Below are 17,835 nucleotides of genomic sequence, written 5' to 3'. Positions count from 1 at the left end.
GGATAAATAAAGCAAAGCACTTCACAACATGAGCCTCTAAACCAGCAGAAAATGTGTGGGTAAGGATTTATTTCGATAAAGCAGCTGTAACTGCTTCATTTTCATATTATTCTGATATGACAAAGAGGATCATATAAAGACAGGAAATGTGATCTGAAGACCCAGTTTGGATAAAATCCACTGAGACCATGGAGATAAATTATCATGTTTCATATGACTGAGTGCCATTATGACTCACAGTTGGTACGTTTTAACCATCATAAACCAGTACACCACTGGATTTGTTTGCACCAACATATCATCTGTCCGTGTTTGAAACGGTCCCCAATTTGCAGACAGTTCTAAATCCGGTGTGCAATTGCACCGTTGTATTGTAAACGGGCCTTTATTTGATAAATCGGCTGTCGGCGTCACAATGTCAGAACGCCGACTGGTTAGTCCGTCATCATGTCGGCACCCTCTCCTCCTGTGGCGTCCGTTAGACTCAACTCCTCCAGCATCTCCGCCAGGGAAACGCGTGGTGCTCCGTCATCATCAGTGTCGCTCTCCACCGGGATCTTTGACGCATCTGAAATTGAAAAATCAGCATCTGCTCATTAAGTGTCTCATGCATCATCTGTAATGAACGTGTGACACAACTTCCATCAGAACCTCAAGCAGCCGTTGACGGTAAATGAGCCGTAACCTGACAATAGAAACCTAAACAAAGGCTCTGAAATCTCTCTCGTGATGCTGCTGCGGGAGTAAGTCTGTGCTGCGGTCATCAGCTGCTCACCTCTGAAGATATTGACGTTCTTCCTCAGTGCCTCATCTTCCTCCAGGTCCTCCAGGAAGTCCTGATATTGCCTGAAGACAGAAAAGTAAGTTGAGAGCAAAACCAGTCTGGTTACTTTACAGATAACAAAAGACAAACCACATGACACTCTGCGCTCTTAGTACACTTAACAACTATTAACTCCCTTGAGTCCTCGTTTCAGGTATCGAAGTGTTTTTCCTATGTGGTCTACACCAGAGATGTGCGTGCTGGAAGTAACGGCTTTAATCTTAAAATGATAATAAGACCCTTTGGTTATTTAATCTCACCTCAAAGGGAGGGAGTAAGTAATCAGTTCTGATTGTTAGCGGTCTATCAACCAGTTTTTAACATGTAATTTTCACATTTTGTGCGTTGATAGCTCAAGCCGACTTAATTTTGGTGAAAAATTGGGTCGAGGTCATAGAAAATGTTAAAGTTGAAAAAACAGCTTAAAACGTTATATTAGGCACAATTTTTATGGATCATCTAAAACTTCACAATAATTTACTGGGCCTTCCAGGACACGAGTACCTAGGTTGGCTAAGCATTTGACCTTCATTGCTAGCTCCAAAGTAAAGTTGACCTTGGGGGGAAAGAAATGTCAAGAAACCATATTGAGTAATACATCATATCACAGGGAGCGAGCTGTAAGAGACACTTTTTATGTTTTCTACACAACGCCCTTCGATGTCACAATGAGACCATAACAGGCAGACGCCAGCGTGACTTGACATCATAAAACATAAAAGTTTTAGCATAGCCTTTTACCTCTGGGAGAGTTGTGCCCTCTGACGGCTCTTTTTTAAGGGATATTTCCAAGGCGTTTCAAATTTATGCTAATTTTTTAATACTTCATGAGGAGCACCCCCGACCCCCACTTTTTGATTAGATATTTTTTTATTCACCTGACTATTAATTCATAATATTTAGTCCTGTCAAAAGATTAAAAATTTTTTTCTGTAATTAATCGTGATTAATTACAATTACTTGATCAATAGCCTGGTTGCAATTACATTTTTCAACTTTATATTTAAGCTTGTAACAGACATTTATGGAATATAATGAAGTAAATGCAGAATAAACAAAGAATGTTAAATGCTTAAATTCAAAGAGAATTTGAAGAGTGTTCTTCAATCTTTTAACACAGGATCTCTCCTGTGAAATACAACTTACCGTAAAAAAAATGAAACTATATACTAATAGGTAAGCATACAAAAATATATAATATATATTAGTGCTTGTCAAACAATTAAAATGTTTAATCTGATTCGTCACAGGGTTACTGTGGATTAATTTTCATTCACATTTCATTTTGCGTGAGCAAACGGACTCAAGAAAAAAGGGAAAATATACACATTTAACATGTTTATTGAACATTTATGTTAGCAAAAAAACTGTAAATATTTATCCACTCCCTCTCTGTCACTCTTGGGGAGGCACGAGGAACCACAGTTATGTAAAGCGCGTGTCCTCAACTATATTAACAGCTCTGCAGTTCCACTTGGCAACTGTGTCTGTCAGTATGTTTAGAAATTGTATGAAAAGCTTAAAACTAATAATGAATCATTTTAAGAAGTATTTTCTGTGTATCTGAGTCTGAAGCAGCTCATTCATCTGTTACGCCTCCACTGTCGTCCAAAAACACACATCAGTGAGCTACAGCGCTATACTGGTTGAAACAAATCATTCACACCAATAAACCTGATTTTTTTTTTTCAAGTGAAAACTATACAACTTCAGGTTGACCCTACAATAATGGAAGGAAAACTCCAACAATTAGATGACCCCTATGTGGGAGCACTAAGCGACAGTGGGAAGGAAAATCTCTGGCAGAACCAGGGTCAGGGAGGGGAGCCACAATCAGCTGGGAGTGAAGGGAGGACGACAGGAATACAAAAAACCCCCAAAAAAACCAAACCACTGTACAAACATCTGAACATAGTCCCAAACAAAAGTGCTTTTTAAACTTTTAAGTCCTTAATCTTAGCCTAAAAACAAAAAAACAAAACATTCCCAAGACAGCTTAGAGGTAAATGCTTGTAAGCCATACATCATTCATCTCAATGAGCTGAGCAGTCTTACCTCTCATCATCTGTGTCCATGCCTTCACGGTCTCTGGCCATCTCCTGCAGTTTCCAGTTCCTGCGCTTCACCCTCCTGCTGCGGTCGTAGCTCTTCTTGATCAGCACCTTTGAATGTACAAATGCTCAAATTCAACAACACACGGCATTTTTGTTCCCATGCGATTTAACGAAGGGATGAACGTTCAGAACTCCATGCAGGGTTTTAGTTTGCCACTAGAGGTCAGTGTTAATCAAGTCAACAAATCCTGTCGCTGAGTGCAGGTGACACTTACCACATCAGGAACATGGTGAGGGTTCATCTTATTAAGGTACTCATCATTGATGTTGGAATTGGCAAAGTCAAACCTACAAGATAAGAAGAAAATTAACCACTGACCATTATTTCATTATTTATTATTACTCTTATTTATTCATTGTTATCCGACTGTTCTGCGTACGTACCCCAGCACCAGGTCTCCAATATTGAGAAGGTGGCCCAGGAATGTACGGCAGTGGTACTGCTGACTGGTATTCATCTCTGATGTTTTCTGAACCCACACCTCAGCCAGGGTGTGCTGTATACACACAAACACAAAGAGGGAAGGGAAAATCCAAAATGTTTAAAGCAATCAAACAACATTACTCCTGTTCTTTCGTCCAAGTTTGCTCACTCAGGTGCATCAATAATAATGCAACACTCACACACACACACACACACACACACACACACACACACACACACACACACACACACACACACACACTCTCAAAAGAGCGACGGGAAACTACACACCGCACTCGCCTCAAAAGAAACACTCCTGACTGTTTGTGTCGATTTGGCTCGAATCCAACATACAGGTTCAGGGATAATGTAATGGTTTGCTATTGATTTTACTTCTAAGGGAAGAGCAATGTTCCCCCATAATGCAATCTGTTCTGCACCAACACACACGCGCCCTTACTTTGTTGGACCTCATGCCAGCTCCAGCACCCAGCTTCTGGTCTCTGATGATGTCAGTGTCCATGACTATGAACTCCTCCAGCTGGCTTGGGTTGAAGAGACCGTTGAAGGGGTTTCGCCAGTATGTGTTCCCGTCCACCTCGGCAACTAGAAAGATACTTTTGATTATTTAGAGTAATTAATTAAAAAAAACAAAAAACAAAAAAAAACCCCACACACTTAACTTTCCGGATATTTAAATAATTTTTTCTGGAAAAAATACATACACTACTCAAAAAATATGAAAATAACACTTTTGAATCTGAGTATAGCATCAAGTCAGTTAAAGTTCTGGGATTTTGACCCAATATAAAGAAAAATTTGGACCCTACAGAGGTTACACAGGTAGGTCCGAGGCACGACACATCCATCGAGTGGTGAACAGACCTCTACAGGTGAGGCAGCAGCAACCTGACTGCCAAACTGGGAAGAAATCCTTGAACCTGTCAAACCCTGCTGCAGGGTTCCTGGGCACCTCCTGGTGCTCGACAATGGCCGGCCACATGTGATGACAGTTTGAAACCAGCTCATGCAAGGAACTGATATCACTGCCTGCCCCCCCCCCATGCTCGCCTGACATAAATCGAACAGAACACCACTGGGACATATGTTTCAGTCCTTCTGACAGGTTGCACCTGAGACCGCCCAGGAGCTCAGTGATGCCCTGGTCCAAATGTGGGAGGAGATCCCCAAGGACACCATCCATCATCAAGCACAAGGAGGCCATACAAACTACTGAGCACCATTTGGATTTGCTGTAATGAAATTTCAGTAAAATGGACTAGTCCTTTTCACTTTGATTTTTGGGCTGTATTTGAATTCAGCCCACTGTCTGTAGATTAATTTCTTTTCCGTGAAAAGATGTGGCAAGTTGAGCCTTTCAATCCTAACAAATTACCCAGCCTATATCAGTATAGATATTCAGCGTGTGTTTTCTAAATCTTCCTTTCATTTTTCTAAGCAGAGTATTAAAAATATTTCAAGTCTGATTTATCCATAAGTGCTTTTTCTTTCTGTTCGTACTGTAAACAAACTAGACAGGAAGATTGTCTTCCTGTCTATACTGCAACCAAACTGTACAAGCAGAAAAACAGAAACAGATACTTCTGATACATGAGTTAATTGCCTTGTGCCGCTGAATCTGCTCGACAGCCTTGAGGCTGTTTGTGCTTTTCAACCAGCTAAAAAACTTTCTGCTCCAAATATAGCCTGCTCTTTGAAGAGTAATTAAAAACGTGTGTGCTGCTTCAAGATGTGGAGGACCATCCAGCCTCTCACAAAATGAGCGATTACGCCACACGCAGAGGAAGCAACCCATCACTAATTGTCTCCGTGCTTGTATTGGTAATAAGTCCCCCTAAATCAGATAACTTGGCTTTGATAGAATAAATAATGCAATCTGAAATATGTTTTGCTCTCTGGGAGCACGTCTAATCTCGTGCTGTGACTGGAGAAGAGAGAAGCAGCCGAGTAAAATGACTGCGTGGAACATGTGGTCACCAAACTGGGGTCAGTCTAGTGCGGTTTAGAAGGGTGTCGACCAAGCAGCGATTCTCTGTAATGCAGGAAATACTTCTGGTGTTATGAACAATACAAGAGTGAAAAATAAGCAACCTGTGGTAATGTTTCTAAAAGTGCAGATACTGAAAGAGGCTAAACCGAGTGCACAGAGGCAACAACTGGTTTAACAAAGTCATACAATGAGAAACTACTCAGATGAATATTTAAACATTCAGCTAGTCGACTGTGATGATCGGCTTCTTATGTAATTACACAATTTCAGTTTCTGAGCAAATGTATTAAGTGCTAAAATCAACAGCTTCTTTTCCAACAATGCTAATAACCATTGGTAACAGACTTAAAGAAATCAGAAGACATTTAAATCTAGTGAATGAATTCGCCTGTTAATTAAAATGTCCATTATTTTTGAGCCATCAGCTGTCAAACGGTTTATAAAATGTAAACGTAAAATGTCCTGCTAAACGTCTCATAACACAAAACTGCTACTGTTAATTACAAATAAATTACTGGACAATTTTCTGTTGAATATCTGCAGCTTAACACTAAAAGGCCACTACTAATTGTGTTTACTATGAGATCATTCATAGGAATTCAAAATAGGCATGGGCACTTTAAACAAACAAAAAATAATAATAATAACAAAAATGAAATTACAAGTTAAATACACCGTTTGTCCAATTCAAGGAGATGAGCAGGGTGGATAGAGTCACGTGTGTTATGCGTGTTATAGGACTGTCACAGGAGGCCAGAGCACACAAAAAGCAGCCACACAGACACAGCTACAACATCTAAACTCCACACAAGAAAGGCCGGCCCGGCCAGCAGGTTCGAGCTCAAAAGCTACTTGCTGTTAGGTTTTATTACAATTTTTTTTTTCTTTTTAAAAGGACGACAATTATTTGCTGCACTTATCCCCGACTTAAACTACATCTCTGCTGACTGCAAGCCAACACAAATACGTGAGAAATGCTTCTACAACTAACCAGGTGAGCTGCAGACAGCGTGAGCCGTGCTGTCAGCTAAACGTGTCAAAACTCCTCCGTACTCACTCTGCAGGGTGCGGGGGTCGATCAGATGGATGGTGCTGGTGACACGGATGCACACGCAGACTTGACCCATGTTCCCCAGGCTCTGCGCCAGCCGAGGTGAAAGGCACACGACGTTGTCCTGGCAACCAGACAACCAGAAAACCGGGGGTCAAACTGAGGTCACGTGGGGTAAAAAGGCTTTGAACTTGTGCTGAACAGCTTGTTTGCTCAAAAAATAAAAATAAAAAATATTTTATTTTCATTTAAGAAAACAAGTGTCCCTCCATGGAGCCCCTAGTACTGAAATATGAGGTGTTAACAAACCCAGTATATGTCATGATATTAAAGCATTCAACTGCACTGGGCAGCTAATCAACTACTGAAAATGACACCTGACAGGGATCAGTTAATCCCTACCTTCATCTTAATGTCATTGCTTTCCAGTTTAATCTAACCTGTCACCGTTAAACACAAATTCAACCTTTTTTATAAACTAACAGAAATATGTATAATGTGTAGGCCGTAGGAGTGACGAGGACAGTCGGGTGGGTCTCACTGCTAACAATGAATCATGGGATAAAACCTAGATTCAACTAAAATGAGTTCCAAATATAAACGCAACTGTTTGCTGGATACCTTGCAGACCGGTACGATCTCCATGGAGAAGGTGCTCTTGTAGTTGTATGTGTTTGAGTGGATGTCGTGAGAGATGAGGCGCTGAGATGCCTTTGACCTTTAAAGTTAAAAAGAAAGTATTAATTTTTATTAGTAATATTAAAACATTCACCAACACATGAAAGCTTGTTAAGTGTCAGTCGGACAAATGGTACAACAAAAGGGCCTAAAAGCACTGAGATGTTGTGCACACATGGAAAGGAAACATCCTGTGTAGATCATGATTATATAAACAGTTTCTGCCATGCAGACACAACACTTGCACACGGTTTCAAATTAATTAAAAACTTTAATATATTCCCTTTCTTTTTAAGGGGTTACATTCTCTTCCGATTCAGATGTATTACCGACAGGCTAGATTTCGCTAACACCTGCTAGCTAATCATCTCCACTTCCACATACAAACTGAACCCTGACAGACGCCATCACTGAACGCTGTGAAGGTCGTGCTGTGTGTTTTCAAAGGCAAGCAATGTTTACCTGCAGGGCACGGTGCACTGCAAGAAGTCCACCATCTTCTGAGCGTGCTGCTTGGAGCCGTAGTAGAAATCAATGCCCTCTGCGAGAAAAAGCAATACCATCAAATACACTTCACAGATATATTTATCACAGGCGTGCTTCGCAGGTCATCCCCACGCCAAAGAACATATGCATGAAAACGGCACATACCACAGAGCAGATGAAGAGGAAAGAAAAATATGGCAGCCACATGTAACCTTCTTAAAGCTTTCAAGTCCTGCCGAGACATGGAGATGATTTAAACAACCCCATCGGGCCAAAACTCTGCTTAACAGTCCCATCCAAGAATACAGAGGACTGCTGCTGCGATGTCACTCAATGCACAGCATGTGAGCCTCTGTGCATATAAGTATGTATGAAGTAGCACTTAGCATCCATAAGTAGGGTAAGAAACAAGCTTGCTCTGCAGGCAGCTGGTAAGGAACGCCCGCTCTGATTAGAGCGCACTGATTAGATGTACAACGTGTGCCCCTGAGAGGCCCACGCGAGGACAGCTGCATGGAGTTATTGGTGCCAGTGATATGCATGCATGACTGGTTGTCTGGTACGGGAAGAGGTAATTAACACTCGACACATCATTATGCTCTCCTTCGCTCTAACCCACATTAGTTCCGCTGGTGACAACTAGGGCAAGTTTCCCACTTTGCAGTGTAATTTGGGTAAAAGTCCCCACAGCAGAGACGAGGCATTTCCCCTTTAACCCTCGGCACCCCATACCAGCCGCGGCAGGCTGGCAGGTTTCCACTACTGCCTGTGTATAAACACATTATTGCACACACAACACTTTAATATATTTAAACAATATGTGCACATTAAAAAGAAACAAGTGTCAATTAAATATTTGTAATATTTTCAGTTTTTTCCCCTCATTCATCAGTAGTAAATCTAGACTCTCAGTCCACTGTTTATGTCAGCTGTCAACATGCCTGATGTGAAGCGTCCGTGTCTATGTACTCTTGAGGACGCTGTAGAACGTCGTCGAAGGAGTCTGATACGAGTTGACCGAGCCAGCGAAGCTCATTTCTGACTGATGACAGTGACGCTGACTTATGCTGCGGCTATCCCGAACATTTCTGTGAGTAAGAGCAGCCGTTTTTGTTGGTGTTAGCCGCTGTTACTGAAGTAGATCTAATGCCGTCAGACTCAGGCAATTGGAGTATAAACTTTCATAAGATGCAAGAATATAAATCAACTGTTTATCATAGGGAAAGTGAGATTTTTAGGACACTCAAACCTAAGGTTAGCGTCCATAACATTATCTTTTAACCAGCTGCTGCAGTTACAGCCAGCTTATTGTCAGTGTTGGGAAGGTTACTTTTAAAATGTATTCCGTTACAGAATACATGCCCCAAAATGTATTCTGTAACGTATTCCGTTACGTTACTCAATGAGAGTAACGTATTCTGAATACTTTGGATTACTTAATATATTATCGTGCTTTTTACAACAACGTGAATGTACTATTGCTGTGTGATTTATTACTATTACTGAACGTCCGCGACTCCGAACTGTAGTAAAGGGACCTCTGACTAATACGGCGGGGTCCCTGTCGGCTTGTAGCCGAAAAATAGCTTTACTTTGTTGTGTGGGTCAACTTTTCTTGCGACAGACAGAGAGAGGCGTAGAAAGGCTGCTCCAACGGAACTTATTGTTTTCGGAGGAAAACACGAACACGGTGTACAGTCGAGTCTTAATAGCTTACTTACAACTGGGCTCGTCAGGCACTCTTCTTGGCTGCAGTGGTTATTATTATATTTACATGTTTCCAGCTCCCGTTTTTCCTCGATGACAACTCGTACCTTTCCACTCTCCTTTTTCTCCCTCCTCGCGCTCACAGACACATAACGTGTATGGCAGTCCATTCTCCCTGCAACACGGACTACACTGCCCATGATGCTACATTCTTTAGAGCTATGCTTGTAGCATTCTGCCTGTTAGCTTAGCACAACAACAACAACGAAAAGGCGCTCTCTCATCCAGGAAACACACAGTCACAGAAAGAGAGAGAGAGAGCGTCGCCCTGTAACCATGGCAACCGTAACGCTGCCGCCTGGAACAACAGAACACAGCTGTCAAACAAAACCCAAACAGTCCTGACCCGCGACAAAATGAAACAGGAAAGTACCGCAGTGTAATCCATTTATTTCAACAAAGTAACTGTATTCTGAATACCACCTTTTTAAACGGTAACTGTAACGGAATACAGTTACTCATATTTTGTATTCTAAATACGTAACGGCGGTACATGTATTCCGTTACTCCCCAACACTGCTTATTGTTAGAAATGGGAGGTCTGCACATTTAATCTGCTGACAATATAAACTGGGAATAAAGCAGCATTTTTAATGCACATTCTCTCAGGTAAGAACTCTGACTTCTGGAGACGCGGCTTCAGCTGAGGAGGAAGAGGATGAGGTGGAGATGAGGGAGGAGAGAACAGCGGTGGAGGTGGCAGATGAAGAAGAGGAGCAGACAGAGATGATGAAAAGATAAATAAATATTTTGAAAGATAAATTCATTTATCGTTTGTGTTTATCAGCTTCTCTCTCATTCTTAGGAACCTGGAACATTATTATAGAATTCTATTGGCGTACACAGCGTTGTGCACATAATCATATATCATTGACCTACCATGTATTTCTTTAATGTTGAGGGCATTCTGGTGGAGTTTATGCTTCAGGATCAGTTGCTCCAAATAGTAGAAAGTCTTTTTGTGTACAGTCTGATGGACAAAAGAGAAATCTTCATCACAGAGAAACTCATACTCATCCCTTTAAACAGCACAAACCTCGATAAGTAGCTTTGCATTTGCCTGCGAACACTCAACTTAATGGCATTCAATACAGCTGGGTTTTTTCCACGTCTGAGCAAGCTGTTTATTTCATGCATCTACGATCTGCTGAGCCTTTTCTGTCATGCATCTACAGAGCAAAAGCTTTTTCAGTGACTGGCTTTTATTATGAAGTGGCTGAGTTATATAATAACATAGCTTAGCTTCACAGTAACATAACTATTAATCACTGAACTGCTAGTCTACTGTCTCTGCAGCAGTAAAGTTCAGTACGTCAGTACAGAGTGTCTTGAGTTGTATTTCCCAACAAGGACTCAGAGAGGTATGTTTGTATGTTTATATGATACACTAACAGCGCTAAGAGAAACAGTCAATGACCCAAAAAAACCGTAAAAAGTAAACATTACTCTTCTGAATGAAATTTGACGTCTAAAGTCGAGTCAGTGCTAGTGGAAAAAGAGGCTTTGCACACATTTTTCAGCTTTGACCACAAGCTTTACTTTTTAACCCTTTACTATGACAACCAATTTTACAAATGTGCTAAAATATAACCATTCACCATCCACTTCAATAACTGATAAAATGGTTCATGGTTTATTTAAAAGTGCTTTTAAAAAGCTTGAAAACAGCCAGAATGGGAAAATAGTTTGTACTTATTAGAGTGTAAGACCACAGGTCACCTTCTGACGAACTTGAACGACGGCCTTCCAGAAGTCTTTGGCCTCCACACGGTGGCAGTCGTCACACATCTGGGACTGGATGACAAACTCGACCACAAATACCTGTTGTAGGATGGCGCCATTCATCACCTGGAGAAGACAACAACAAGTCACACCATATGCTCCAACTCCATGGGAAACAATGACAAAAACTTGTGGCTGAAATTCATTAAACAAGCTGTTCAGGGAGAGCATATTTGAATTGTTATGCTTGAATTTTTATGTGAACAGGGAGAACTGCTGGCAGAATTATAAAGACCCTCCAACTGCACAAAAAAAAAACAACAAAAAAAACACAAGGCTCAGGTTCTCACTAAAGGTCAAGGAGATGCGATGACAGCCAATGGCGAGGCTCGCTACTCTCACTTAACTCTCTGAAGAACAGACAGATCGCTTGTTCTTCTGATAAAACAACCTCAGGGTCACTTTGTAGTGGATGCACGTCCTACAACTTGTCACCACTTCTATGAATATTCTTAAGATTATAAAAAAAATTAAAAGATTTTGTTTTAAACGTTCTGGACAAAAAGCACCTTGCTCATCTCATATTGTTAATTACAAATAGAATTTTCCCACACGTAGCAACGTCCCCCTGTTTTCTAACCTCTTTCTGGATGGTCAGTTTCATCTTAATCCTTTTGGAGTGCGGCTCTGTCCACAGGAATCCAGCATCAATAAGTCGCACCTGTGAAGAGAGATGTTTTAGATCTGCGAGCACTGTCTGAGTATTGAGAAGTACAATAGTGAACGTGGTGCACATCATAATAAAAAAAGAGATAGATGGGAAGGATGCTGTAATGTAATAATGTATCACAGAGTACCTGCACAGAACATTAAACTAGAAGGGTTTTAAGAGGACAGCATTAAGGTTTTGATTAAACTTTACTGTCATTAAAAATGTAATATATACTTAAGGATATGAATTCTTAGCTTGCATATGTCTAAGATGGTCCCTCTCCTCACACAACCCAAAAACACAACAAAAAGAAAATGTGCTCAATAAAAAGGCAGGACTGAAACAAGCAGCTTGTGAATCTAATGTTACAAACTGGCACTGGACACCCCCTTATATTTAATTTATTCTAGAAATTTTTCACTTATGTAGAAATATGCTATTCGTCTTTAGTGACACTGAGTAAGAAAGAGGCTTACTTTAGACATGGAGCTCTTTAGTTTTTTCAAGCAAAGAGCAAGCAGCTCCCTGGACTCCAGAGCACACTGTACCCAGGTCGCTGGAGGCTGCAAGTACCTGCGTAAAAGAGGAAATGCATTTAAATAAAAACACACCGTTCTGACTGCTACATTTCACCTGTAAATGCCTTCTAAAGAGAAACAGTGATATAATGGGTGCACTGCAGTGTACAAAACAAATACAACTGTTATGTGTTTGTTATTAAATGCATGAAACGCACCGTTCACACTGCTTGCAGAAATGCACTGTGACTTGCTTGGGGATTCCCTCTGAGATGTCGACCTGAGTGCGCAGGCAGGCCACACACATGTTGGCTGGGTTAGGAGCAATGGGGACACCACAGGTACAGCAGAGGCTGGAGGGGAGAGACGCCAAAGTCAATGAAACACATATAAATGATGGGTTGTTTCAGACCCTTTTGTTGATGATATATATTTATATAATAGGTTTCAGCCTCTTCACTAAAGACAGCATGTACAGTACAATACAATGGGAGATTTTACAAAGCAGGTCGCAGCTTATGTTGTCGCGTTTTTCCCATATTTTTCTCATCACCTGAGCATTTTCTGAAAATAAACAGTCACGACGTTCACTTTACTTGATGACATAATTCATCTCAGTGGTTCTGGCAAAACTACACTTACAGTGCGCCATAATCAATTTAAAATCAAAAGCTACTGCTAGTTGTTATATTGGACTGAAGACAGCTGCAGCCCCTTTACCGCCTAGGGACATGTATTCAGATCAAGCCTATTATTTGACTAATAAATAAAATATTAATTATTTCAATTTTAAGTCTTAACAAAGACTGCTCCATGATCTGTATTCCACTAGTGATGTGTCGGGGCAGAGAAATGCTATCTTCTGAAAACTTTCCCACTTTTTGACAGGTTTGAGATCCAAGTGTTCTGAAGCTTTAAGAGCAGAAGTAATTTACATGAGAACAAGATATAACATAGTTATCAGAATCTGTGGGCTGCTAATCATTAGGGAATTTCTTTTGGTAACCCCTCACATACCGTATTTCCCGGACTACAAAGCGCACCTGAATATTAGCCGCACAAGCTAAAATCAGGGGAAAATCCTGTTTTGTACATACATTAGCCGCACCTGACCAAAAGCCACAGGTGTTTCAAGGTTGACTTATCATATGTAAGAGAATATGCACAAAGGGAATTGTCAGGAAAGAGATGGCTGTTTGGAGACACACCCCTTTTATTAATATTTTGAAAAACAAGTTATGGGTACATATTTGCATAACTTTTTAGGTATATGAAGTGACACGGCTTTAACAAGAAGAAAAGTCAGTCATTCACCACCATCTTCCTGCGCACTAAAACCACCAAACTCCTCTTCTCCAGTGTCGGAAACGAACAGGCTCAGGGTGGCTTCGTCATCCACTCTCAACTTCTCTCCTTCGTTGTCACTTTCAAAACCAAAGAAATCCTCGTTGTCAGTGTCAGAGTCGAACACCCTCTGAAGGGCCGTGGCGGTGTCCTCCTCTCCATGCAGCAATCCAGCCCTTTGAAATCCGTTGGTGAGCGTGGATGTTTTCACACTTTTCCACGCTGTCAGAATCCACCGGTGGAGTTGAGCATAACTTGCTTTTCGCAAGTTTATCACCGCTCATCATCCACGCCTCCCGCTGAACGCGTAGCGCTACTTTGAAGTTTGTTTTTCGCGCTACTTGTACGGCACTATGTTGCTTGGCGGATGGACATGTGATCAACATACCACTCTTGATCCCCGATACTGTGTGTCTGATCACATGCCCTTCCACCAGGCAACGTAGTGCCGTACAACAGCGGAACAAACAAAACAAATCGTCTTACGATATCACAAAAATCCTGGACAATCCATAGAAAAGCCGCACCTGACTAAAAGCCGCAGGGTTCAAAGCTGGTGCAAAAAGTAGCGGCTTATAGCCCGACAATTACGGTAGTTACTGATACCAGAAATTCTGTGGTGTCCTACTGGTGTCAGCTTTATGGCACTGGTAACCAGTTTTATTTGGTTAAAACATGTAGAACTGGTTCGAGATTGGCTAATAGCACTGGATCGGTGGAAAAGGATTTGAACCAAGTTTGTCAACAGGGCTCTTAATTAGGAACTTTTGGTCCAAATCAGCAACACACCCACTGAAAAGATGGTATATTTTATTTTACTGCAGTTGTGCTTTATGGATGATTTAATGAAAAAACAAACAAACAAAAAACCCAATCATTGTCCCCCACATGACTCCATCAGAATCTATTTTTTTTTTTGGTTTTTGGTACAATAACTAACGGAAGAAATTATGTATAAGCGATAAGCCTGATTTAAAAATGTTGGTTTAAGAAAAAAAGAAAAGAAAGGAAATTTCTTATGCTACAACTGACCAGCCGCCTATGCCATGTAGTGATATTACCCCTGAAAGTTAACCAAAAATGCACTTTTTGATTCTTTTTTCCAGTGAATTATAACAAAGCAGATCAAACATCCAGAGTACCAGTGCTTCTTCCCATTACGTTACATTACAAACATGACCACTGGTGCAGTTTTGCTATTGAAGCCATGACTATACTGCTGCTCAAAGTTGATTACTAAAACAAATATACAAATATATACAAATATAATATACAAATATTTTGGTTGATTTGCTTGCAGTTTTAAAACAGAGCTTACATGTGTCCAGCCCTAAATTTTTCATGTGTCTATCGACTGTACTTATGTTATAACATTACAATGTTATGAGGGCTCAAAAATGCTGGAAGCCCAACATTTCAAACCACCCTGAATGTATACACTTTGCATATGATGGGGGGCCAAATCCACTTGAGTAATGGACACTTGAAAGAAACAAAAAATTTTTTTCATTCCATTTCCTGCTGATTGAGTAAATATTACAAGTTGTACTACATAAAGAATAATATCATTAGATGTCTAACCTGAATAGAACAAAATCCTGTAGTTTCCATATGGCACTCAAATTATAAGTGAGAAAATAACTTTGTTTAAGAATTGCATATTTCTTTATCCCCAAATCACAGATTCTGGTTCACTTTTATGGTATGGGACGCCAAGGAAAATGTCAAGCTTTTATCTTTAATAGTTTTTAAAGATATTTACATTGAAATGTTACCATGGTCGAGCAGAAAACTTTATGACTCAGGCTGCTGCTGCTATGTAGTTGATTATTCTGCTTGCTGATAGATAGCAAGCCAAATATCGGTCAATATATCCTGTGTCCTTGCCTCCTATTGGTAGTTTAATACCACCATTAAAGGAAATATAGGCTTTATAGTTAATAATGGATTGGATTTATATAGCGCTTTTCAAGGCACCCAAAGCGCTTTACAATGCCACTATTCATTCACTCTCACATTCACACACTGGTGGAGGCAGCTACAGTTGTAGCCACAGCTGCCCTGGGGCAGACTGACAGAAGCGAGGCTGCCATATCGCGCCATCGGCCCCTCTGGCCAACACCAGTAGGCAAGTAGGGTAAAGTGTCTTGCCCAAGGACACAACGACCAGGACAGAGAGCCCAGGGATCGAACCGGCGACCTTCCGGTTACAGATGCGATTCCCAACCCCCTGAGCCACGGTCGCCAGTTAGAGGCAGAGATGCTATCCACAGTCTGGAGAACGAGCTTTGCTGTTAAAACTCACACAGTGCTAAAGGGCTGCACTTACATGTTCCCCTGGCTGCTTGAGGCAGGAGCCTGCATGTACTCCATCCTTGCCAAGCTGAGTGGGTCTCAGGTGGTCCAGTTATCTCTGAGGACACAAACATGACAGATGTAAAGTGGCCCTGTCAACGCTGAAGCACAACACAGGCGACTGGGAAAAGAAAGGGTTAATAAACGTTAACCCAGACAGGCTTATTTCGTTTCCAAGCGTTCATTTAGAAACGGAGATACAGATATCTAAACAACGCTAAAGCTGCCCTAAGTACAGTTAGCACTGCTAGCCTGGCTGATGCTCTTGATACAGTGTGTTAGCACTGGAGGCTAAACTGCTAACTCTTCTGAGTGATTCTCAAAAGTTTTCGCGGAGAAACAAACACACAGAGTCGACTGAAAGTATTCAGTAACTACAGCTAAAGCGACCGAGTGTTGACAAAACTTACTGATCTTATTTTGATGAGAAATCAACAGCACACAGTAAACGAGGTAGCCCCACGTTTTACCCACAGAGGACCGAGAGAGGCTCGATGGCGTCAGGCAGGACTCAAGGACCCCGGGACTGTCTTTGTTTGCCTGAATACATTTCCTCATAAAAATTTAAATAAAATAAAAATGCCACTTAAATACCAAATAGATAAGAAATTATTACTTGTTTTTCCAATTTAAATCTTGTATTAGATAATCTGAAACGCTGATGGTGGTATATATAATCATATATCTTAAAAGGTAAAGTAAAAGTATAAGATTATTACCAGAAGCGTTTTAGGCAATTAGTTAAAGATCATTTTAATGTATTGTTGTGAAGAGGAGTTTAACATTTAACTGACTGAATTAAAATTAGAAAATCTAATTTAGTAGGTAAACAGGCATGCATAGCATAGCGAAGCTATTTATATTTATAACAATACATCAAAGCTCAGTTGATAAACTTTAACTTTTGTGCCCTTTCTCTTTGTTTTTCTTTAGTAAATATGGTAAAAACAGAGTCATTTAAACTTTCCACCAAAACTCCTGCTAACATCTTTTTTTTGATTCATTCGTTTGCCATTTTATTGTACGTTAACAAATAGAGGGGCTAAACTGAGGACGTGTTGATCTCACATTTCCCTCCTGGTGCGACTGATATTATAGTTCTAAAAACAATAATTTTACAAGTTTTCTCAGTTTGTTTGGGTTTGTTTGTTTGTTTGTTTGTTTGTTTTTTAGTGGTGGTGGGGGGGGGGGGCTGAGAAGAACTTCTGACATTAATACAGGAACTCCCCTTTTGTCCTATAACATGACAATTCTACCTTGCCACAAACACACTGGGCCTAATGAAAGGTTATTTATCTGATTTAATTTTATAATGAAATGCTGCGTGTTAGCATGTGTTTAAAATTATTGATTCACGGAGGTCTTCAGACTCACCTGTGGTATGACTGGTCCTTGGACGCCTTCGAGTTCTATCGTAAATCTCCTGTGCGGTTTCTCTCTTGGTGTCTTGCTTAACCCCTGGTGAGATTTTAGGCATGGCTGATATATAATTGAGCAGTAGAATTTATAACATTTGGATGAAATAACATAATGCTGCAATAATTTAATTTTTGTAAACAGTCTGCAGTTTTCTTATTGGTTTCTCTACTGAATTTTAAGCCAGTGAATGCGACAACTTATTAAGTTTTAGCCACAACACAACTGTTCTTTTCTTTCAAGTGATTACATTAATTAACTTATTTATTTATTTATCTAAATGTATCTAAATTATTTATCTAAACGGCTGTAGATTACATTTCTTTGCATCGCCTAATCACCTTGTTTTCAGACGTAACCAGCTGCAGTTGAATAGGTTTTTATTTTATTTTATTTTATTTTATTTGTTTGTTT

The 17,835-nt window shown here is 40.5% G+C and overlaps 1 protein-coding gene across 2 annotated transcripts; it reads right to left on the bottom strand.

Moving 5' to 3' along the window:
* Positions 1-48: 48 nt before the first annotated feature.
* nmd3 (NMD3 ribosome export adaptor) lies at positions 49-17,461 on the bottom strand. Of its 2 annotated transcripts, none has more exons than XM_026192775.1 (16): positions 17,380-17,461; positions 15,980-16,063; positions 12,525-12,659; positions 12,265-12,361; positions 11,717-11,797; positions 11,074-11,202; positions 10,234-10,324; positions 7,564-7,642; positions 7,045-7,141; positions 6,430-6,547; positions 3,822-3,967; positions 3,322-3,434; positions 3,153-3,225; positions 2,879-2,985; positions 776-846; positions 49-568 (listed from the first exon to the last, which is right to left on the bottom strand). In XM_026192775.1, exons 2-16 carry the CDS (start codon positions 16,021-16,023, stop codon positions 435-437), a joined length of 1,515 nt encoding a protein of 504 aa, XP_026048560.1. In that variant the 5' UTR covers positions 16,024-16,063; positions 17,380-17,461; the 3' UTR covers positions 49-434. The 2 variants fall into 2 exon arrangements, with proteins under 2 accessions (XP_026048560.1, XP_026048559.1); XM_026192774.1 differs by lacking the exon at positions 17,380-17,461 and adding an exon at positions 16,416-16,554.
* Positions 17,462-17,835: the final 374 nt, after the last annotated feature.

Source organism: Astatotilapia calliptera, chromosome 14, assembly GCF_900246225.1.
Source record: "Astatotilapia calliptera chromosome 14, fAstCal1.2, whole genome shotgun sequence".
In the NCBI taxonomy this organism is placed as follows: domain Eukaryota; kingdom Metazoa; phylum Chordata; class Actinopteri; order Cichliformes; family Cichlidae; genus Astatotilapia; species Astatotilapia calliptera.
Note: the sequence above shows the minus strand (reverse complement) of the source record. Positions and strands in the feature narration are given on the sequence as shown.